At 40.8% G+C, this 25,406-nt stretch overlaps 1 protein-coding gene across 1 annotated transcript in view; it reads right to left on the bottom strand.

Moving 5' to 3' along the window:
• Positions 1 to 4,500: 4,500 nt before the first annotated feature.
• Positions 4,501 to 25,406, bottom strand: part of LOC143296032 (calcium-independent protein kinase C-like) — a 41,219-nt gene continuing 20,313 nt past the window's right edge. Inside the window, exons 9-16 of the mRNA XM_076607777.1 lie at positions 23,258 to 23,339; positions 20,549 to 20,757; positions 18,817 to 18,990; positions 9,953 to 10,107; positions 8,181 to 8,319; positions 7,443 to 7,631; positions 6,714 to 6,863; positions 4,501 to 4,685 (exon numbers count right to left, since the gene is read on the bottom strand). Of these exons, the coding sequence (XP_076463892.1) occupies positions 4,512 to 4,685; positions 6,714 to 6,863; positions 7,443 to 7,631; positions 8,181 to 8,319; positions 9,953 to 10,107; positions 18,817 to 18,990; positions 20,549 to 20,757; positions 23,258 to 23,339 (1,272 nt within the window). The 3' untranslated portion in view covers positions 4,501 to 4,511. The remainder of the gene's footprint in view (positions 4,686 to 6,713; positions 6,864 to 7,442; positions 7,632 to 8,180; positions 8,320 to 9,952; positions 10,108 to 18,816; positions 18,991 to 20,548; positions 20,758 to 23,257; positions 23,340 to 25,406) is intronic.

Raw genomic sequence — 25,406 nt, 5'->3', positions numbered from 1 at the left:
CACACACAGTGCATTCAGCTGACATCTCACAGAACCAGAGACAACCAGATCCAATCTTCCAGTCATGATCGATCAACCGACCCACCCACCCACCATGACACCACCAATAAATAATAACTCTCTGACTTTGTGACCTTCCTGACACTCCCAGAGCTCTGCTATGTGTGTGAACACATGACAACACCACACAAACAAAACCCAAAATATATATATACAACAAAAACAACTTGACTTCACACACATGTTTCAAACTAAAGGTGTAAGAAAATCTTTGGATAATTTTGTTTTAATTCAAAAACACGCCGATGAAGCTCACTTTTCTAAGATCAGAAAGACACCCTGAACGGTTGTCAAAATATCCTGACACATTCAGTGACAATAATCTCAGTCCCACCCAAGGCCATGATAAAAATGGCCAAAGAATGAATTCATGGTTTGTAAGTTGGATATCTTTGTCTTGAAAGCTAACCTTGCTCTCAACAGATGGGCCATGAACGTTCTCAAAATCAATCTGAATCAGCAATTCCCCTGCACACACCAGTCCTATGCTGCTTTTCTTCAAACTCCAAATGTCGTGTGTGTGTGTGTGTGTGTGTGTGTGTGTGTGTGTACCACAGCATTAACCACTGTGGGTATCACTGTGTACGAACACTGTCCACTCAGTCACATTTTGGTCATTTAACTAATATCAACAAAGAAGCAAGGTACAACTAACCAGTCTGATCGATCAGAACACTTTGTGTGAAGCTCCAGGGCAGAGACTGACACAACGATAGTCCCATAACTGAAATACAAACAAAAGCAAGCACAAAAAAAAAAAAAAAAAAAAAAAAAAAATGACAAAACCATTGACTCATACACATTCACACACTACACACAATCTGAAGCATCGAAATGTCAAAGCATTATTTAAAACAAAAAAAATCTACACTAAGCTGTGTCTGATGCTTTCAGAATTTTTTCGTTCTTCCAAGATTTTTTTTTTTTTTTTTTTTTTTTTTTTAATCAAAATTGCACAACAGTGATCATCAACAAGGGGAGACAATGAAGGCAAAGAGGCGGGAGGTGGGTATGGCGGAGGAGGCTTTCTAATCTGGTTTCCATTCAGCAAACTTGGTCAGTGACACTTAGAAATGAGATGCATGCCCTCTCCAATCTGCTGTTTTAAATTACTCACAGCAAAATCGTCAGCTGATAATGATACTGCCAGTAAGCCAGGATGATGTGAAAAACCTGAAACAGCTGAATGAAAGTCAGTCTTGTCCACCCACCATCATCACAACAGCAAAGGAGGCAACTGCTGACCAGAATATCTGGGCTGGAATTTGATTATTGTGGAGAGTGCCTTGCCCAGATTACCGGTACATCCCCACTCTCTTGGCCAGGAGGAGGACATGATGGTCCCCAAAGGCCAACTAGCCCCCAAGGCAGCAGCACTAAGAGCCAGTGCAGTGCTGTTCTGAAAACCATCCCTGGAAAAGCTGAAGTACCAAACTGTCATACTTCCAGGTTTGAACATCAACCATGATGTGATACAAATCTGATTCACAATTCGTTCAGAAAGATTTGAGCCAGACAGTAGACACACGAGAAAGAGTGGCAACCTGAAAGTAAAAACACACCTCATTTCTAACAACCCTCCTGATTTCATTGACTTCAATATCATGCCAAGTAGCTCAAGAAAACATGGAAGAAAAACAATTGAAATCTATGTCAAGACAAAAGAATCTTTTTTTTTTTTAAATCTATGGTAAACAATTGTTGTTTTTTTAAACAAAAAAAAGAAACGCCTTCTTCTTCTGCGTTCACTCGTATGCACAGAGTGGGCTTTTACGTGTATGACCGTTTTTACCCCGCCATATAGGCAGCCATACTCCGTTTTCAGGGGTGTGCATGCTGGGTATGTTCATTTCCATAACCCACCGAACGCTGACATGGATTACAGGATCTTTAACGTGCGTATTTGATCTTCTGCTTGCATATACACACGAAGGGGGTTCAGGCACTAGCAGGTCTGCACAAATGTTGACCTGGGAGATCATAAAAATCTCCACCCTTTATCCACCAGGCGCCGTCACCGTGATTCGAACCCGGGACCCTCAGATTGACAGTCCAACGCTTTAACCACTCGGCTATTGTGCCCGTCAGAAACGCCTTTTTTTGACAGCAACTGAAATGTAACCAGTGAGGCGTGCAGAAAACTGAAGAAGCAGAGGATGAGGAGGGTAATTTATGTGGTTCACAGTATGTTAGATCTAATGCTATTTCTGGACCACAATTTCCTTTTCAAACACACACACACAATGGATTAATGTCATCAATATTATCACACATGAGCACAGTGATGTTTCGCTGAAATACACGCACACAAAGACAGACAGTGAATGCTGTGTGTTTACTTCCACATCCAAAGTTTCTGTGTTTTTCATTAATTTAGCATTTTGCGATGACATACTAAATCAGCAAAACGTTGTTTTGAGAAAAGTGGTGTGTGTGTGTGTGTGTGTGAGAGAGAGAGAGAGAGTGTGTGTGTGTGTGCACATATGCACACAGTTCTGATTAAAACACCATAAACATACTGAAGGACGTGGGGATCACAAGGAAAAAGACGTACATGAGAGAAGCAAACTGTGTTGAAGGTATTAAATCATAACCTGAATGCAAATACTTGAATGAATAATCAACACAAAAAAAAAAACAAGTTCAAAGGAAAAAAAAAGATGAAAGACAACGAAGCACAATAAAAGGATTAATGAACAACAACTAAAAAAGAAAACAAAACAAACAAAAAAACACCACACAAACAGAAAACGAATCAACAACTAACACACACAACTTGCTCAACTCCCCATCAGCTGAACTGCAGCAACCAACTAACGCACACATTCGCTGACGTTCTGACTGCGAAGAGCCCCACGTTTTACACTGTTTGCATAAGAACTGAGAGGTTTAGGGGAACGGCAGGTGGAGAGACCCACTGCCTTGGAGAGAAAGCTGTTTTGATGTCTCCAACTAATGAAGAAAACCTGTATGTTAACATGATGAACCTATCAGACCCCCCCAAAAAAGCTAATACTGACATGGAACACACTTGGAGGGGCGTGGGGGTGGGGGGGGCAGGTGGGGGGTAATGGGGCAGGAAAAAGCAAAAGCAAACCTAGTGTTATCTTTGCATTTTTTTCATCTTTTGTTATGCTAACTTTTTTTTTTCTTTTTCTTTTTTTTTGCTCACAATAGCAAGACAATTAACACTGCCTGGGTTCCCTTTTGTCTTTGCTGACCTACAAATCAAACAGACTGTAGAAACAGGAAGGTGAATCCACGCCACACTTCTTTCCCCCTCATTGCCATGTTTTCTGTCTGGCTGATTAAAAAAAAAAACAAAAAAAAAAACAACCTGTCATTCCTACTCAGGAATTTTAAAGAAAAAAAAAAACACCAACAACAAAACAACTGGCATGTCATCTACTGGATGTCCTGGTGGCCACAAACTTCCTTCCATCCACACACATCACACACACGTGTGCACACACATTCACACACATGCACGCACACACACATTCACACACACGCATATGCACACGCACAAAGACGGACAGGCAGACAGTCATACACATACACATACATACACACACCAAAACAGGGAGAACAAAAAAAAAAGGAGAAAAAAAGCATACATATGTGCACACACCCACACACCCACACACACGCACGTACACACATGCCCTTCACACAGACACACACACAGTACTGTTGAGATGCTTCAGTCCCGGGCACGAGGAGAGTCACACAGCCACACCCCACCTGGGATCTACTGCAGGGGTGGTCATCATCACCATCATCATGAACACAAAAAAGTTCGCAACGAAGCTAACGCAGGGATCAGAAGAATCACTAACAACAAAAACAAAACCAAAAAAAAAACCCAAAAAAAAACAGAGCCTACACAGACGCAGGACATGTCCTTGGAGAACCCTCCGTCCGATGATCAGAACCACCACAGACAGACAGACAGACAGACAGACTGTCAGACCATCACGTCCACCACACTTTTGTCCTCCTCCTCTGAGACACAATTCATCATCGCTCAGACCTGCTGCTGTCTGAACCACCACAACCCCCCCCCCCCCTTTCCCCACCACAACCCCCCCCCCCCCCCCCCCCATTCCCCCACCACACATCCACTTCCTTCACCGAAACCTATCTGTCGTTTCCTCTTCCTCCTGGCTCCTTCTTCTTCTTCCGTCATGACAAAAGCTCATGTTGGGTATTAAAAAAAAAGTAAAAAAAACTTTTAAAAAAAACCAACCAACCACTGGGTGTGACAAGAGCTCAAGGGAGATGGGAAGAAAACAAAGAAGTGAAGACAAGAGATAGAGACCCAAAGTAAAAAAAAGAAAGAAAGAAAGAAAGACAAAGAAAAGGACAAGAAGAAGAAGAAAGCGCCCCCCCCCCCCACCCCCCCTTCCCCCCCCGACCCCCAGTGGGACAAACGACGTTGTCAGCCTGGCTCAGAGGATGCCTGCACCCTCCAGCTGGAGTTTGCCGTAGTCCGGGTTGATGAAGGAGAAGCCGCGGAACTCCTCCTGGTTGATGGCCTTGACCACCGCCACCTCCACAGGGGTCAAGGTCGGCTCCTCCGAGGTGAAGTCGCGGTCGAAGTTGTTGGCGTCCACTTTGGATTTCTGCAGCAGCAGCAGTACAAGGGATAGCTGGGGTCAGAGTGTGTGTGTGTGTGTGTTGTGTGTGTGTGTGCGTGTTTTGTGTGTGTGTGTGTGTGTGTGTGTGTGTGTGTGTGTGTGTTGTGTGTGTGTGTGTGTGTGTGTTGTGTGTTGTGTTGTGTGTGTGTGTGTGTTGTGTGTGTGTGTGTTGTGTGTGTGTGTGTGTGTGTGTGTGTGTGTGTGTGTGTGTGTGTGTGTGTGTTGTGTGTTGTGTGTGTGTATGTGTTCATTTTGCAAGAAAGAGCCAGTGGGGCTCCTAATTAAAATCTGAACAATTTTAAACACAACTTGATTGTCACAGAAAACCTTTCTAAGGCAAATGATGGAAGCTGCAGATTTTGTAAATGAAAGAGGTAAATATGTTTTGAACTGTTCACATCCATAGATGATATGCATGGGGGTGATTTCATTACTACAAACGCTATGTCACTTTAGAAGTATATTTTGTTCTTATCACATCCAGTCGAAGTCTGTATATAAGACTGGTGGGTCTTCTGCTTCTGTAATATCCTTTTGTTTCAAAAGAAAACATACGAACTATTTTGTGCAATCTGCAGCTGGTATTTTCTCTGACAGGTTCAGACTCCTGTTTCTGTTTACTGACATGGTTGTAGTACTGATCAAGATTCCACACAAAATAACACTTGAAATATGGTAAAGGAAGATTTAACCCCATTTCTGCTGTGAATATAGAGAAATCATTATGAGAATTCTTCTCTACTTTTAATGACGGAATTATCAATGCTGCCCATGCCTGGTTGTTTATCAAGAACTGAACCATCTGTATATACTTCAAACTTTTACACACACATAACCAGTCCACATACCACACTTTTACAAAGAAAATGTAATCCACACACAGGCTTACATAAACAAAAAAAAACTAATCCCTGGTCTTTAACACACACAAAAGTTGTCCACATGTCACATACTTTCACATAAAAAAAAGTCCATGACTTTTACACACACAAAAACGTCTACACAGGCTTTTAAGCACATAAAAAAAGTCCACACATCACAGACTTTCAACACACAAAAAGTAGTCCACATATTATCACAAGACTTTTACACAGATAAAGTACTCTACACACAGGGCCTTACACACACGAAAGCAGTCCACGTATCACAAAATAACACACACAAAAAGTAGTCCACACATACACACACAGAGAAAGTACTCCACATATGACAGGTTTTTACACACACAAAAAAAGTAGTCCATGATCTGTCCAGAACAACCCAGTTCATCCCACACTTACTATTTTGAGCTTGAATGGATGACAGGTTTTTATATGCACAAAAAAGTAGTCCACAATCTGTCCAGAACAATCCAGTTCACCCCACACTTACTATTTTGAGCTTGAATGGATGACAGGTTTTTATATGCACAAAAAAAGTAGTCCACAATCTGTCCAGAACAATCCACTTACTATTTTGGGTTTGAATGGATGACAGGTTTTTTATATGCACAAAAAAAGTAGTCCACAATCTGTCCAGAACAATCCACTTACTATTTTGAGCTTGAATGGATGACAGGTTTTTATATGCACAAAAAAGTAGTCCACAATCTGTCCAGAACAATCCACTTACTATTTTGAGCTTGAATGGATGACAGGTTTTTATATGCACAAAAAAAGTAGTCCACAATCTGTCCAGAACAATCCACTTACTATTTTGGGTTTGAACGGATGACAGGTTTTTACATGCACAAAAAAAGTAGTCCACAATCTGTCCAGAACAATCCACTTACTATTTTGGGTTTGAACGGATGACAGGTTTTAACATGCACAAAAAAAGTAGTCCACAATCTGTCCAGAACAATCCACTTACTATTTTGGGTTTGAACGGATGACAGGTTTTTACATGCACAAAAAAAGTAGTCCACGGTCTGTCACAAAACAATCCACTTACTATTTTGAGCTTGAATGGAAGACAGGTTTTTATATGCACAAAAAAAGTAGTCCACGGTCTGTCACAAAACAATCCACTTACTATTTTGGGTTTGAACGGTGGCTTGACTTTCCGCTGCTCCAGTGCCTCCCAGTCAATCTTCTGGTGGAAGAAGGCGTGGACGAAGATGGCCTTTTCTGCCCCCTGGGATTTCACGCAGCCCAGACGCTTGGCAGGGTTCTTGGTCATGAACTGCGACACCATCACAACAGACGAATAAGTGTGGTGGACTTCTGGACCTTGCACAGCACCCCCCCCCCTCCCCCCCCTCACACTCCCTCTCCTCTCCTTCAACATAAAGTCCGTGAGCTGAACTGCAATTTCCAGCCACCGAGTTGAACTCACCTCCTACGGACTACTGTGGCCTGCCAACACCTTTACACTTGAGAAAGAGTCTTAACACTCGAGACGTCGTTTTATCTTCATTTTCAGGTACCTTTGATGTTACACCACCTATCATCATTTTTCACCATCACAACAATTTTTTTCAGTTTTTCACTCTCGGCCAAGGGGTTTTTTAGGACAGTCAGCATTAGGGATGGTTCCAAAAAGCCAACTAGCCCCCAAAAATGCAGCACTAAGAGCCAGTGCAATTTTGCCTCCTGGTCTGAGAGTCAGAGTCCTTCACAAAAGACTAAGCTGTAAATGATTTCCCACTGCACTAGAGAAACCACTGATGATACAGCTCTCACTCTGCTGTTGGCCCAGCCGTAAACTTGTGTCAATCTGTGATATAAGCTGAGTGATGGGCGGGGGCCGCGCCTTACTCACCCCTTTCAGTATGGAGACGGCCTCTTTACTGAGCCACACAGGGTAGAGGACATCGTCATGCAGGATGGACTCGAACAGGTCGTCCTCATTGTCAGCTTCAAAGGGAGGCTGCCCCGCCATCATCTCGTACATCAGCACGCCCAACGCCCACCAGTCCACTGAGGCGTCATACTCCAGCTCTTGTAAGATCTGAAAGGGACAGGGTTAAAGGCACCATGATATGGGTTTAAAAAAAAAAAAAGGTATAAGGTCCTATGGTCTCAATGAGGTGTCATGTCCAGGTCTTGTAGATCTGAAAGGAACAGAATCAAAGGCACTATGACACTATGATAAGGATTAATTAATTTTTTTTTTTTTTTAAAGATTTAAGGTCCCACAGTTTTTACAATAACACCACAGTACAATAACAACAAAATAATACAATAACAATGCAATACAATAAGAATACAAAGTCACATTGGGTTGCGGTCTTCAGGAGGAAAGCCCACAGTTAAGCGCCATCCTTTTTTTTTTCATTCTTTTTTCCTGTCTGCAAGTATTTTTGTTTTTTACTATCAAAGTGCTTTGCTTTTCTTTCTTTTTTTTTTTCCTTTTTTTTTTTTACAGAATTTTGCCAGGGACAACCACTCTGACAATACAATACAAAAACAATACAATAACATTACAATGCAACATAATACAATAACAATAAATACAGTAACAATACAATACAATAACAGTACAAGACTTCACCCTCACCTCCGGAGCGATGTAGTCGGGTGTGCCACAAAAGGTCTGAGTCAGCTTCCCCTCAAACATGCCCTCCTTGCACATCCCAAAGTCGGCAATTTTGCAGTGGCCCTCCGCGTCCAGTAAAATATTATCTAACTTCAGATCTCTGGAGAGAAAACAAAGAAAGAAAAGAAACCTGAGCCACTACTGACCTTGTGAGAAAGAAAACATTGGTCATGCTCCTTTGTCTTTGTTTACATTGCAATCGTACGTATTGTTGAACAATTAAGATTATTTAAACCAAAACATAATAAAGGTTTTCTATTTGTACAAGGAGTACAAGACCAATGACTATGTGCGGAACATGGTCAGCAACCTTGTTGGGCCCCAAGAACCACTGCTGGCAACTGTCAAACGACGGAAGATGGCATGGTTTGGTCATGTCATACGACATAACACCCTCTCCAAACCCATCCTGCAAGGGACTGTAGAGGGAGGGCGCAGACGGGGGCGGCAGAGAAAGAGCTGGTCAAGGAATGGACCAAAATGACAATGCCAGACCTCCTCACGACAGCTGCCAACAGAATGGCGTGGTGAGCTATGACATCTTTCTCATGTCCCCCCAACGACCCCAGTGGTCAAGGGAATGAGTGAGTGAGTGAGTGAGTGATTTGTATTTGTATTTCTCTTTTTTTGTAACAACAGATTTCTCTATGTGAAATGCGGGCTGCTCTCCCCAGGTAAAGCATGTGGCTACACTGAGAGCGCCACCCATTTTTTGTATTTTTTCCTGCATGAAGTGGATTTTTCTACTGAATTTTGCCAGGGACAACCCTTTTGTTGCCATGGCTTCTTTTACCTGCACTAAATGCATGCTGCACACGGGACCTCAGTTTATCATCTCATCTGAGTGACTAGCGTCCAGACCACCACTCGAGGTCTAGTGGAGGGGGAGAAAATACTGGCAACTGAGCCGTGATTCGAACCAGTGCACTAAAATTCTCTCGCTTCCTAGGCGGATGCGTTACCTCAAGGCCATCACTCCACTTTGATCTCAGTGGGGACGGTCAGAACTGGCCAAAACCTTCCTGCAGGGAGCAAGGAGAAGAGGCAGGCGGCAGAAGAAGAGATGGGTGGACAACGACTCAAGAGTGGACAGATCTAACTCCGAGTGAGACAGAAGGACGGACAACCACATGGGATGGAGGAGGCTGGTTGCCAACTGCTTGGTGCCTCCATGGTCTATAAGACTACCGTATAGAAAGGGGGAGGGGGTTTCTTCGCGGGAGGGGGTTTCCTCCCTCTCCCAAAAAGTTTAGCTATGTGTGTTGGACCTCACATGTCAATAGAGTGAACACATTTTTTTGTGACACTGTAGGTGCTTTTGTAAAAAAAAAAAAAAAAAGACAACAAGAAGAAGAAACCTTTAAACAAAAACTGTCAGGGGGAAACAATTATCACCTGTAAATGTTACCACCCTGTACCAGACACATCAAAGCTGAAGTAAAATAATTCACACCTGTGAATGACACACATCCAGATTCTCACCATTAACACAATACCACCCTGAACAGCTAAACAGACACATCAAAGCTAATCCTGAAAGGGTTGTTTTCTTACATGTATGTAAATGATACCATGCCTGTGTTTCTAGAAACATCAAAACCAAAGTAAAACTATTCTCACCTGTAAAATCATACCACCCTGAACAGACACATCAGTGCTGAAGTAAAACTACTTTCACCTGTAAACTACACCACCCTGAACAGACACAGCAACTAAAATGACTTTTCTCTCACCTGTAAATGATACCATGCCTGTGTAGAAACATCAAAGCTAAAGTGACTTCTGCTGCGTAGAATCGTGCTCGGGGCTCATCAAACTTGCGAGCTCGTTGAATTTGGAACATGAGGTCTCCTCCGTTCACATACTCCATCACAAAGAACAACCGCTCCTGCAGCCAGAAAAAATTAATGTCACTGTATATAATCTTGTCAGTTCCAACATGAAAGTTAAGACATATACCGTAGAAATCGGGCTATAAGTGCATTGTTATATAGCCTCATCCCCTAATTTTTGTTTCTAAATTGGGAATTTATCAACACATAAACCGCAGAAGTTTATAAGCCGCAAATCTTACACAAAAATAAAAACAAGTTCAAAAGCGTCTCAAAATTAGCCACAGAAAGTGAGAAACTCAACAGGCACAAAAACTTGTCTCATGTGTGTCAAAACACAAATTCACTGAGCAGCTCGGTTTCCCTTTTCAATGGCCAGTTTGACTGCCTTCAGCCTGAAAGCTGAATCATAAGCATTTTGTCATGTTTTTGGCATGATGGAAGTTGTCTGAGCAAGGGCAGTCAACTGAATGTTTCATGTTCATGAAGGCCATGTGTAGATTTGGTGGGGGAAATGTCAACAGTTAACAACAGCACACCTTTACAATGAGTTTTAAATTCAAGAAAAATCGAAACAAGTTTTGAAACTCAGTGTGAATTCAAAAATAGACTGGCGACTAATGGAAACATCTGATTTGACCTGAACGTGTCACTGGGAAAACCCACAAAATTGGAAATATCCACAAACAAGCCGTGTCTTTATTTTGGTCGCAGGGGTCATAATTGAGGGAATGTTGCAGCTGATGATCCGAATTTTATAGTAACACTAAACAGGCAATGAAAAAACATTGTCAAGGGTCATATACTCAGCTTCTAAAACAATACTGGAGACACATTAGATAAACTGAAGCAACAGCAGAAGACCTTTTACTGGTGTACTGGAATCATGTGCCTGTTTCACTTTCAGTGATTTTGTTTCAACAGTGCACTTGCTAAAGGTGTCACTACCTTCAGACAAATCCAACTAGCAGCATAACCCAACACCCTTAGTCAGGGCCTTGTGGGAAAATAAAATAAGTAAAGAAAGAGATAAATAAATAAATAGATAGATAAACAAATAAACTAAATATATATTTGTATTTGTCTTTCTTTTTATCACAGCAGATTTCTCTGTGTGAAATTCGGGCTGCTCTCCCCAGGGAGAGCGCGTCGCTATACTACAGCGCCACCCATTTTTTTGTATTTTTTCCTGCGTGCAGTTTTATTATAGAATATAGAAATGACAGATGAGTTAATAAATGAATAAAGAAAGAAAGAAAAGAAATGAGAAAAATAATAAGGAGAATAATAACAATGATAATAATAAATAAATTGTTTCCACAATAAAAGCAGAGTCCTGGCTATGCTTAGTTTCTTATTTTCTGTCAACAATGTTCTTTGTTCTTTGTCTATTTTTTAAGACATGACAGAAAACCCAGTTATTTTCCATCAAATTATAACTACATTAACCACAGCAACAGACATCCATCACTGATATGAATCTTCTTTATATCACTTTAAAACACTTAATCACTGCCACTGGAAACTTCTCGAAAACTGCTTGCATGGGTAAATCTATTCTGTCATCATTTCCATCAGACATGCAGTACCCACAATACTGACAGACCTGTTTGTTAGATCACCAGTACACCTGTCGCATGGATATGGTAACATCAGATGTGATACAGATTTCTATGGGTCTTCAATGCATTCAGGGCACTGGAGCTTTCTCAATTAACCCTTTCACTGCCAGAAAAATAAGATTTAAGTGAAATCTATTTGCCAGGGGTTTTTTTCCCCCAAAAAACGGGTATGAATTTTCAAAAAATTCTGTGCTCTCTGTTATTGGAGAAAGGACCCATAAAAGTATATATTTTCTGAAAGGTAAGTGAATAAAGAATACAAAACACATGATGTTTTCCCATTTTATATATTTTTAGTGACATGCTGTTGTTTTGAAATCAGTGTACTGTTTTTTGTCACATTTTCAACTTGTCCATTACAAACATTAGTCAGGTAATTTCCACTAAAATATATTTTCTGGACAAATGGATATCTGCACACACAAAATCATACTAGAACAACCACAACTAAAAAAAAATTAACAAGAGATAGATACACAATGCATTGTGACCTCTCCAAGTGATAATATGGATGTGAGGCCATGCCCCTCAGTCTCCACCCCCTCCTCTTCACCCCCTCACACAGTCACTTTATCCAGTTCTCATCAGACCGTGTTGGCTGAGTGCCAAGAAAATCGCTCACACTGTGTCCTGCTGATAATTTCGTCGCTTTCTGTTGTCTGCTACAGCTGTACAGCCGGCATCACTCACTGGTAGTCGTATCTTGGCCACTCTCTTGATTGCTCCCTTTATTTTCTATCAAATCGTCCTATAAATGTTCATCACTGTCTTCTCCTTCGAATTTACGCTTCAATTCTTTCGGAGCATCATCTAAAGAAAGCAATCTTGGTTGATTTAGTTCCCCACGATGGCATGTCTTGAGCACCGCGCCAGTCCGACATTTTGTTGAGCGAGTGAGGAAAGGAGCCAGGCAAACACTACAACAGTAACCCAACCAAAATGTTCAAATAAAGGACTGCCTCATGATGTAGATGGTGTTTCTAGCTATGAATAGAATCTAGAAAGATTCCCCAACCTAAAGCTACCAGTATTTTTATCAACGAACTGAATGCAAACCAGAGAAAAGTCAGAATATTTTGATGACGAGTCATCTCGTCATTGTGGCAGCGAAGCGTACATGCTTGCGATGACGAGTTATCTTGTCATATAGGCAGCCTAGGGGTTAACAGAAAGTAACAGCACGCAATGCACTCAATATGCATGTTGCACGTTTTGCCCCAATGCATTTTTATCGCAGTAAAATATGCCGCAAGTGGTCTTCACCAATCTGAAGGTCATGACGACTGATACTTTCCTACAAATGTTCAGAAGATGTACCCAACAGTCCAAACTGCATCACTATTTGTCCTACTGATTGCAAAAAGCACCACCTTGCATGAGCAGACAAACACACCCACAACTTATGACAAGGCACTCCTGTTTTCAAAAGCATCTCAAAATTAGCCACAGAAACTGGTTTCCAGTTCTCAGCAATACAGAACACAACACAGGCAAGAAACAAAAACAAAAAACAAACAACAAAATCTAAAAAAAACCCTGACAAAACTGGAAAAGGAGGGAGACACTCGAAGAGACAGTGTGAGCAAGTGTGGGTGTATGTATGGGTACATGAATGTGTTAAGATGTTTGTTTGAAAGCATTTGAGCATGCAGCTACATACAGATATCTAAAAAAATGAACAGCTCAGTGTGTGTGTGTGTGTGTGTGTGTGTGTTTTCTTCAGTTTAACGTCTATTCCCTATAAGTGTTATTAGATGGAAAAGAGAAAAGTAGTGGATAAAGGAAAGGGAATACATGTGTATATTAGTGTAAGAAAGTGTTCATCTTATGTAGTAGAGAAAAAGTACACTATAAGAAATTAAAGGCTAAAGGGATTGTGGTGTGTAATGAATGAGGTGTTATAGGAAGAAGAATATATGTATGCATATCAACAAGTATTAACTTACAACAATGTAAATATAAATAGCGACATTAATTAGAATACAACAAAGGAGGATACCAACTGGACTGGAGTTTGAAATTTCCGAAAACATTCTAAGCAATGAATAATCATTCAAAATCTTTTCAGTGGCTGAAGGAATATTGGTAAACAAGTCATCAACTACATCTTTTGGAATTAACTGTCTTATGCTAGGACAATGAATGAGTAGATAGTTTACAGTTATTTGCTTACCGCACATACATTTTATATTTTTAGAACATTTTGTACAAAAGGCATTCAAACGAATTCTATACATTAGACTTGTGATTTGTCTTGAATGTGCTCTTGGTGTCAAATTTAGAAAATGTTTGGGATTAGCTGCATTCTTTGTGTTTACACAATACTGGTAATATTGATTATTTGAATCGATAAGCAATTTCTTAAATCGATTTCTAGATATATTTTCTATACAGCTAAAGCATTCATGTAGATCTAACTGGATGTCAAGTTGTACTGCTCCTTCGAAATTATGTGCTGCTCTTCTAGCTGCCTGGTCTACTCACTCATTAGAAGATATTCCAAAGTGCGAAGGTACCCAACAGAAAGTTATATTAATGCCCTGTTTTGTCAACTGATGAATATGTTTTATTTCCATTGTCATCTCAATTCGCTTCTTTGAATTTGGAGATTCTATAGTTTGTAACACTGACTTCGAGTCTACACATAATAAAATCTCACATACAGTTTTTGGAATGTGTGTGTGTGTGTGTGTGTGTGTGTGTGTGTGTGCATGTGCATGTGCATGTGTTTGCAAATATGCAAACACAAAGCTTTATATACATTTGTATGCAAGCAGCATTGTACATGTATGTAGGTAGGTCCAGCCAAATTTTCAAACTCACAGCAGAAGCCTCATATTAGAAAGCATGAAAGAGTGCAATACAGTAAGCGGCCACACCAAATTTCAAAGCAATATCACAAACAGTTTTTTTGAGAAACTGAAGTAATGAACTTTCAAAACATCAGCAATTTTAGCGAATCTCACAAAATGGCATTTTGGAACCCATGTAGAATTGCAGTTAATACATTCTTATAGTCAAAACTCTTCATATATGATCTACACAGACACAGATTTTTTTTCAGTTGACTGTTTATGTTACTGGCTAAATGCCAGTGTCAGAAATTCCGGGGGAAATGCGTATTTTCTGCATGTCCAATCCTGCAGTTTTGATGGTAGTGTTACTAAAATGACTGAAACTCAAAAATTATTGCATCTACATTATAATTTAAGATATTTTCAGGTTCAGGAAAGACTGTAGACTTACAAGACAGCAACTATTAATCATATATCTTGATAAATGACAGCTTTTGGTATGAAAAAAATATGCTTTATTCAAGACAATAATGTGCTCCATTAATGATGAAAATGATTATCCTTTCAGATATTTTTCAGGGTTTTTCCCAACATGAAGTCAAAATCAATATGTATGCATCACTTTGTGTGACTGTTTTCTTGTTTATGCATCATCATTAACTATTAATCAGCAGAGCTGACTGTACCAGTACTTAAGTACAGACATCCAGCTGAACTAATGCATGCTCCGTATCAGTGCTGAAGTAGAAAAAGGCTGAAAGGAAACAACAGTGTTATAATACATGTTCATTACTCTTGTTTAATCAAGTAATCCACATGTGTGGGGTGGGTGGGGGGTGGGTGGGTGCGGGTGTGTGCTGATTATCCAGTTGCGGTTTTCCACAATTTATCTTTATTCTTATCTTATCTGTCTATTATAATCAATGTGCAGTATAGTAGGCTATGCTTATAATTATATTAAAATAATGTTTCTTAATTCTTTTTGTTTTTACATTAAGAATACTAGTTATTACCTGCAGTGTGTGGATGTATGTATGAAATGGTGTATGTGATATTTTTTACATTTGTATCTTTGTAATATTCGTAAAAGCTGTTGTTGACTTTTACAGTTATGGTCCCCATGTTGTTTACTTGTCTATGTTGTGATAATGCACCTGACCAAATTTCTCCAGTTAGAGATAATAAAGTTATTCTTATCTTATCTTATCTTATCTTACAGCATCAAAGGTACCCATGGCTTCGGATCCACTCTGTTTACACATACCCAGATTCAAACACTCGACTGCTGGCCACCGTTCTTTCTCTGTCTCTGGACCTTGCGACTGGAACGAACTTCCTCTTTCGCTTCATCAAGTCTCCACACTCAGCTCTTTCAAGTCCAGCCTTAAAACCCACCTCTTCCCAAAATAACCTCCCTTGCCTGCCCTTCCTTGTCTTTAGTTTCTACAGTTTTAGAGTTATGCATGCGTGTGAATGACTGGTGCGAAAGCACTTTGATTTGTCTCTGCACAAGATTCAGCACTATATAAATACCAATATTATTATTATTATTATTTTGATTAGTTTCTCTGTTTCTCTCTGTGTGCCTCTATCTCCTCATTCAGGTAACTACAAACATTTGAAAATCAGAAGCACAAAAGTGCACAAAATCTTGTACTTGTTTCTTCAATACTACGTGCTGAAGATACTGACTGCGCCTTTTTTTTTCAAGCATGTCTGCCTGCTGTGCAATGACATTACAATGAAAGTCTGGTACCAAGAAATAAAGACAATGCTCTATCACATCTACCACCAGCAAATGGCATACACACACACACACACACACACATGCGCGCACACACACACGTACACACACAACACACACACACACCATACACAAACACATATGACACAAACAAACACGCACCCATGTATGTACACAAAAATACAGTAAAAAGCACACACACACACACACACACATACACAAACAAAACCCAAACATTTCTGCATGTATACAAACACTTTTAGGCATATACAAACAATTCATATCGTAATTAGTATGCATAAAAGGAGACATATAATGGTGAAATATACACACACTATCACAAACGTACGTACCCCCACCCCCACTCCACACCACTGGCCCTGTTTGAAACTATAATGTTACATTTTGTTTTGGGCAACACAAAACAGAACACATTATTCCTAAACAGGAAATGCACACGCATCTTGTAAGCATACACATCACTCATACATATTACTTTGAACGTAATAAACAAAATCAACTTAGAAATTCTAAACTCCGCTTAATCATTTTGTGAACACACTCTCTCTCTCTCTCTCTGTAATATGCAAACATACATATATGTATAGATCTTCGAGACCAATTGAACTTCTAACTGAAAAATTCGTCTGATTTTTGGACAGAGTTCTTGACTGTTTTTCTTGTCGGAAATAAAACTGTTTCACAACAGAAAATGATAATATTGACTAAAATTATGAAACCTATTGTTCAAATTCTTACTAAAATACATAATGTAAAGCTGGTTTCCAGAAAAGGTTTTGATTTCCCCCGGTATTTGAATAATTCTACTGCTTCTCTTCGTCATTTGAAATGCCGCTTCAAATCTGACTACTGCGATCAAAACTTGCATTTTTCTCCTTTAATAATCTTAAAAAACAGAATTTCAACAACTAAATTCATATGACAGAATTTGATATTTGGTACATCTGAGCAAAATCTGAACACTGAAACCACAGATCTCTAAAAATAGATCTTGCTGATCATTGGCATAAAAAATATGAGGTCTCCACTTTTTCGTTAAACGGACGTTGCTCTTAAAAAAGCTTTCAGGTCTTTTTCTAAAGCATTTTAAAGAAAGAATGAACGTTTCAGTGGTGGGTTCAATGAAAGATTTAATTTGTCTGGAAGAGCAGTAGAGTGGAAAAAAAAACCCAAAAAAAAAAAAAAAAAAAAAAGGGGTAAATTTTGAGCCATGTTCTTTATAAATCGAATAAAAGATATCAATCCAAAACTTAGCCCATGTAAACGTAGAGAACATATCTCTTATTTATATATCTATTAAGTCGATTGGTTGAGAGGAGCAATATCCGTGACCTATTTTTGTCACCAACCCTCTCAGACCAGAAGCAGACGTCGGCAAACTTTTTTTCTACCGCGCTGCGTTTTGAAGAGCGAAGGTTACTCCACTCCGGGTACTCAGTTTCACTCTCACTGCCCTACACACACAAAAAGGAAACATTCGGAGGAAAGAACACGGGTGGTTTTATTTTCTGATGCATTTTTCAACTCAATGTATGCAGTATTGCGTTTGCTAGGGCAGAGTGAAAAGTGATAAAAATATAATCCATCAGCCATTGTTTCCCAGCATAACATAGCAGCTAGACCTACCTAACGTATGTCAAGACTCCTGTACTGCTGTTCGGGCAACTGTGCTTGTTAATCCCACTTACAAAGGAAGGAATTTTGTCCAATGCAGTGACTGCAGATTTTTTTTTTTTACTGAGCTTTGTCTCAAAGGAGCAGTAGATAGTGGTAAGAAAGGGGCATTTTGCTTTTTTGCTGACATCGCCACGTTTTAATTGACCTTTGTCTGAAGGGAGCAGTTGAGAGATCAAAGGACAGTGACTGTACATTGTTTTCATTGACCCTTATTTCACTGACCCTTATTTCACTGACCCTTATTTCATTGACCCTTGTTTCATTGACCCTTGTTTCACTGACCCTTGTTTCACTGACCCTTGTTTCATTGACCCTTGTTTCATTGACCCTTATTTCACTGACCCTTATTTCACTGACCCTTGTTTCATTGACCCTTATTTCATTGACCCTTGTTTCATTGACCCTTATTTCATTGACCCTTGTTTCACTGACCCTTATTTCACTGACCCTTATTTCACTGACCCTTGTTTCATTGACCCTTGTTTCATTGACCCTTGTCTCAAAGGATCAGCAGACAACAGCAAGAAGTGGGCACTTTGCTTTTTGCTGACAACGCCATGCTTTTATTGACCTTTGCCGGAAGGGAGTGGTAGAGAGAACAAAGGAAACTGATTGCAGATTCTTTTCACTGACCTTTGAAAAGAGCAGTAGAGAGGATGATGGGAGTGTGATTGCAGATTGTTTTCACTGACCTTTGTCTGAAATGAGGAGTTGAGTGGTAAGGAAGGGTTGTTTAGCTGACAACGCCATGTTTTCACTGACCTTTGTCTGAAAGGAACAGTAGAGAGCGGTAAGGAAGGGTTGTTTAGCTGACAACGCCATGTTTTCACTGACCTTTGTCTGAAAGGAGCAGTAGAGAGTGGTAAGGAAGGGTTGTTTAGCTGACAACGCCATGTTTTCACTGACCTTTGTCTGAAAGGAACAGTAGAGAGCGGTAAGGAAGGGGTGTTTGGCTGACAGTGCCAGGATCCTTTTCTCCGTCATGGTACACTCCACGTCGTCGTCCTGAATGATGACGTCCTTCTTCAGCACCTTGACGGCGTACACCTCCTCCGTGCCCTTCCTCTCCGCCAGCATCACCTGTCATACACACACACACACACACACACACACACACACACACAAACAGACACATACAAATGTATTTCATAGCATGCGTATTAGATGACCGTTTATTTCTTTGTTCCTTTTGTTCTTCATCATATATCTATTAATCCTTCAGGATTTTATGACAATAAATGAAGTCAAGTCGAGTCGAGTCGAGTCGAGTCAAATGCACACACACATACACACACACACACCATGAAGGATGAGTTCATTTCAGTCCTGTAGGGATGACAAGCACATCAGAAGAGAGAAGTCGTTTGCGACAAAAAAAGTAATGAAACAGATACAATCCAAAAACAGTGCAATACAACACAACACAATAATTCTAATAACATTATAATAATATCAACAACAAAAATGATAATGGACATTCCTATAGAGCATTTTTGCCATAAATATTGCTCAAAGAACTTCACATTTCATCCCCCCTCCTCCTCCCCTTTCACCCCTCCATATCCCCCCCACCCCCACCCCTCCCACACACAAAAAAACACATGCCAGAATACACTCACCCACACTACCTTCACTGAATATTGCAAGACATGCACCCACCCACCCAAAACACCATCTAGAAAACATCCCTACACACGCACACACACAGACACACACACAAATGCACAGACACTCGCGAACACTCTGCACACACATACACACACACACACACATACACACAAATGGCAAAACAACTCCCCCCCACAGTAAAACATGCATTTGGAACCACATCACACCAACACCAACACAACACAACACCACACCACACCAACACCACACCACACAACACCACACCAACACCACACCACACCAACACCACACCACACCACACCACACAACACAACACCAACACCACACCACACCAACACCACACCACACCACACCACACCACACAACACCACACCAACACCACACCACACCACACCACACAACACAACACCACACCAACACCACACCACACCAACACCACACCAACACCACACCACACCAACACAACACCACACCAACACAACACCACACCAACACAACACCACACCACACCAACACCACACAACACAACACCACACCAACACCACACCACACCAACACAACACCACACCACACAACACCACACCAACACAACACCACACCACACCAACACCACACCACACCAACACCACACCACACCACACCACACCACACCACACCAACACAACACCACACCACACCAACACCACACCAACACAACACCACACCACACCAACACCACACCACACAACATAACACCACACCACACCACACCAACACCACACTACACCAACACCACACCACACAACACCACACTACACCACACCACACCAACACCACACTACACCAACACCACACCACACCACACAACACACACACCACACCAACACCACACCACACCACACAACACCACACCACATCACACCAACACCAACACAACACAACACCACACCACACCAACACCACACCACACAACATAACACAGAAGGTAAAAACCACTGAAGAAAACAACAACAAACAAACAACAACTCACCTTGCCGAAGCTCCCCTTGCCCAACACCTTGATGAAGTTGAAGTCGTGCAGGTGAAAGCGATCGGACAGGCGGGACCTGTCGGAGGAGGGGGACTGGGCTCGCATGCCGCCGTGATCGTTGGGAGCCAGCAGCCCCCCCTCCCCTAGCAGGAAGTCCTTGTCGCTGGGCAGGCTGAAGTCCTGCCGCCCCCCTTCCGACTCTTCCGAATCTGCACGCACGGCGTTAACTACGCATGTCAGTATTTTACTTCTCATCTCCTTCCGACTCTTCCGAATCTGCACGCACGGCGTTAACTACGCATGTCAGTATTTTACTTCCCATCTCCTTCCGACTCTTCCGAATCTGCACGCACAGCATTAACTACGCATGTCAGTATTTTACTTCCCATCTCCTTCCAACTCTTCCGAATCTGCACGCACGGCGTTGACTACGCATGTCAGTATTTTACTTCTCATCTCCTTCCGACTCTTCCGAATCTGCATGCACTGCGTTAACTACGTATGTCAGTATTTTACTTCTCATCTCCTTCCGACTCTTCCGAATCTGCACGCACGGCGTTAACTACGCATGTCAGTATTTTATTTCCCATCTCCTTCCGACTCTTCCGAATCTGCATGCACGGCGTTAACTACGCATGTCAGTATTTTATTTCCCATCTCCTTCCGACTCTTCCGAATCTGCACGCACGGCGTTAACTACGCATGTCAGTATTTTACTTCCCATCTCCTTCCGACTCTTCCGAATCTGCACGCACAGCATTAACTACGCATGTCAGTATTTTACTTCCCATCTCCTTCCAACTCTTCCGAATCTGCACGCACGGCGTTGACTACGCATGTCAGTATTTTACTTCTCATCTCCTTCCGACTCTTCCGAATCTGCATGCACTGCGTTAACTACGTATGTCAGTATTTTACTTCTCATCTCCTTCCGACTCTTCCGAATCTGCATGCATGGCGTTAACTACGCATGTCAGTATTTTATATTCGACTATGACCATCAGAACAGCAGAGGAGGTAACTGCTGTCCCAACTATCTGGGCTGGAATTTGGTTATAGTGGACAGTGTTTTGCCCTAGTTACATTCCCACTCTCTCGGCCAAGAGGGTTCTAGGACAGTCGGCCTTGGGATGGTTCCCAAAGGCCAACTAGCCCAGAAGGCTGCAGCACTAAGAGCCAGTGCAATTTTGCCTCCAAGTTTGAAAGACTAAGCTGTAAATGATTTCCCATTGCAATAGAGAAACCATTAGTAATACAGCTCTCACTTTGCTGTTGGTCCAACTGTAAACTTTTGTCAATCTGTGATATAAGCTGAGTGTTGCCCACAGCGTTAACTATTCATGTCAGTATTACTTCTCATCTCCTTCCGTCTCTTCCAAATCTGCAAGCATGGCGTTTACTACACATGTCAATATTACTTCTCGTCTCCTTCCGACTCTGCTGAATCTGCATGGTGATAGTTTTACTTCTCATCTCCTTCTGACTATTCCGTCGAATCTGCATGTGTTAGTTTTACATCTAATCTCCTTCAGACTCCTCCAAATGTGCAGTGTGTTTACTAAACATGTCAGCATTACTTCTGAGTTCTCATCTCGTTCCGACTCTTCCAAATCTGCATGTGTTAGTTTTACTTCTCATCTCCTTCCAACTCCTCCGAATTTGCACAGCATTAACTACACATGTCAGTATTACTTCTCATCTTCCAACTCTTCTGAATCAGAATGTTATAGTTTTTCTTCTTGTCCTCTTCTGACTATTCCAAATCTGCACATGTTAGTATTACTTCTAATCCCCTTCCAACTCTAGTGTTTACTACACGTCAGTATTACTTCTCATCTCCTTCCAACTCTTACGAATCTGTATGTGTTAGTTTTCCTTCTTATCTCCTTCCGTCTCTTCCGAATCTGCAAGTGTTAGTTTTACTTTTTATCTCCTTCCGACTCTTCCGAATCTGCAAGTGTTAGTTTTACTTTTTATCTCCTTCTCACTCTTCCGAATCTGGACAGGGCTAGATACACATGTCAGTATTACTTCTCATCTCCTTCTGACTCTGCATGGTGTTACTCCATGTCAGTGTTACTTCTCATCTCCTTCCGACTCTTCCGAATCTGCACAGTGTTACTACATTTGTCAGTGTTACTTCTCATCTCCTTCCGACTCTTCCGAATCTGCACAGCATTTACTACACGTTCGTATTACACCTAATCTCCTTCAGACTCTTCCAAATGTGCACTGTGTTTACTAAACATGTCAGCATTACTTCTGAGTTCTCATCTCGTTCCCACTCTTCCAAATCTGCATGTGTTAGTTTTACTTCTCATCTCCTTCCGACTCCTCCGAATTTGCACAGCATTAACTACACATTTCAGTATTACTCCTCATCTTCAAAGTGATGATGATGATGATAATAATAATGACAATAATAATAATAATAATTATAGTGATGATGATGGTGATGATGATGATGAAGGGTATTCATGATGTGTTCCGCCTCCTTTAGCACAGGTGACCAGAGCACTTAAATCAAAATCAAAATTGGGAGGGCAAAAAAATGGGTTACAAAATTAACGACGCAAAGCACTATAATCAACACTCACAAACAAGACAAATTGAATGTGTCAATGACAAAACACACACACACACACACACACAACTCACACACACACACACACAAATTTCCTGCTTGTAAGTTCACACACAAAACTTTACCTCCGCTGACCGGTATCGGCGAAGATAATGACCGTTCATGCAACGTTGCTGGTGTCTTGTTTGGAGATTCACTTATTGATGGCTGAAAAATGCACAAGAAAAATTCACCACCTTGTATCTCAGTGCTACAATAACATAACAGACTTAGTTCATCTAAGATTCAAAACAACAGGCTTCCGAACATAAAATTATTGACCATGACGAGAAAATTATTTTCATGTTGTAAGCAAACACTAATAACTAATTAATTTCCAATCATCAAAATGTAAAGTGCCTTTCTATCTCTTTAAAATGTTTTACAATCTTTTACCGTTACTTTTTCCAGTGCTGTGATACATTCTTAATGTCACTCTGTTTGATACTGAAGTGTACAGATATAAAAGGAAATTTTCTTCCTTCTTTAATAAAAAAGTTTCTGCTGATATATTTACTACAAAGAGACACAAGGGACGTTACAACCAGACGGGCATTTTCTTGCATTTCTTTGCCAACTCATTTCATTTTCATGTCCGCCAAAGACCAGATCTTGGCCTTTTATCTTTTTCAGACTTGATGAGTGGACTGCTTAATAAAAGGGTTGTCATCTCCCTGAGATAAGACAGAGCTTACAGGTCAGGATGTCAGTCACCATTCTGTAACTGGAGTTCTTCCTTCTGGGACTGCATTAACTCATTCCACTCCAAGTATGAGTTAACTCATACCATGATTACATGGACCAAATATGAGTATTCTCGTACCAACACACTATAATGTTTTGTTTATTCTTGCTTGGTACAACTGGCATTCTACGCTGAACAGTTTGCAGATTCCAGAAGCATGAAAATGAAGCTTTCTTCAACTGATTAAATCAACAATTTTCCATCGATTTCCACCGTTTTAGTGAACCACACTGTTTTTCCTGCAGTGATCTCATGTAGGGCTGGTCCAGGGGAGATGTAGCAGGCGTGTAGCTGTGGGGCAGAAGGAGTTAATTTGTTCAGCAGAACAGCCCACACCACTAATACGCACACAGAAAGTAGGAGTTTGACTTCAAACTCATGCCATACATGATCTCATTTTGCTAAAATCTCAGCACTTAAGCAATCAAAGGGTTAAAAGTCTCCAAGGTTCTAACAGTCAGAGTGTCAATTCCACCCCCATGAATTCAACAAACCAAGCTAAAATAAGCCAACTTGAAAATAAAGCATAAATCCATGATCCAGGAAACACACCACACACAATCTGTTCAACATAGAAAAAACACACTAACAGAATGTGTTCACTTGTGTAAAAATGCCATAATCATACAATCTGTTCAACTTAGGAAAAACGCCATTATATACAATCTGTCCATGTTTGGAAACACACTATCCATGACCTGTTCGAATCAGGAAACACACCATACACAATCTGTTCAAACTGGAAAATACTCCACCCGTGGAGTGTTGGCACAGCGGAAACGCGTCCGCCTAGGAAGCAAAAGATTTTGAGCGCACTGCTTCCAATCCCACAGTAGCCACTATTTTCTCCCTCTCCACTAGACTTAAATGGTGGTCTGGATGCTAGTCATTCGGATGAGATGACAAACCATGGTCCCATGTGCAGCATGCACTTAGCGCATGTAAAAGAACCCACAGCAACAAAAGGGATGTCCCTGGCAAAATTCTGTAGAAAAATCCAAAACAAGGAAAATTGCTGCCTGAAAAAAATACCCCCAAAACGAGTGGGACATGCTCCCTGGGGAGAGAGTAGCCTGAATTTCACACAGAGAAATCTGTTAAGAGAAAAAGAGTGATATGATACAATACACAATACAGTACAGAATACAATACAAAATAAAATACCACAATACAATACACAATACAGTGCAATACACAATACAATACAAAATACAATATGCAATGCAATACCACAAACCAATACAAAACATAATACATGATACAATACAATACACAATACAGTAAGAATACAGTACAGAATACAATACACAATACAATACCACAATACAATGCACAATAGAAGGTAATACACGATACAAAACAATACAACACACAAAACAATACAATACACAATACAAAATACAGTACAATACAATACCACAATACAATGCAATACACGGTACAATACACAATACAATACACAACAGAAAATACTATACGCAATACAATGC

The sequence above is a fragment of the Babylonia areolata genome, chromosome 21 (assembly GCF_041734735.1).
Source record: "Babylonia areolata isolate BAREFJ2019XMU chromosome 21, ASM4173473v1, whole genome shotgun sequence".
NCBI lineage: Eukaryota > Metazoa > Mollusca > Gastropoda > Neogastropoda > Buccinidae > Babylonia > Babylonia areolata.
This window is presented reverse-complemented; position numbering and strand designations above follow the sequence as displayed.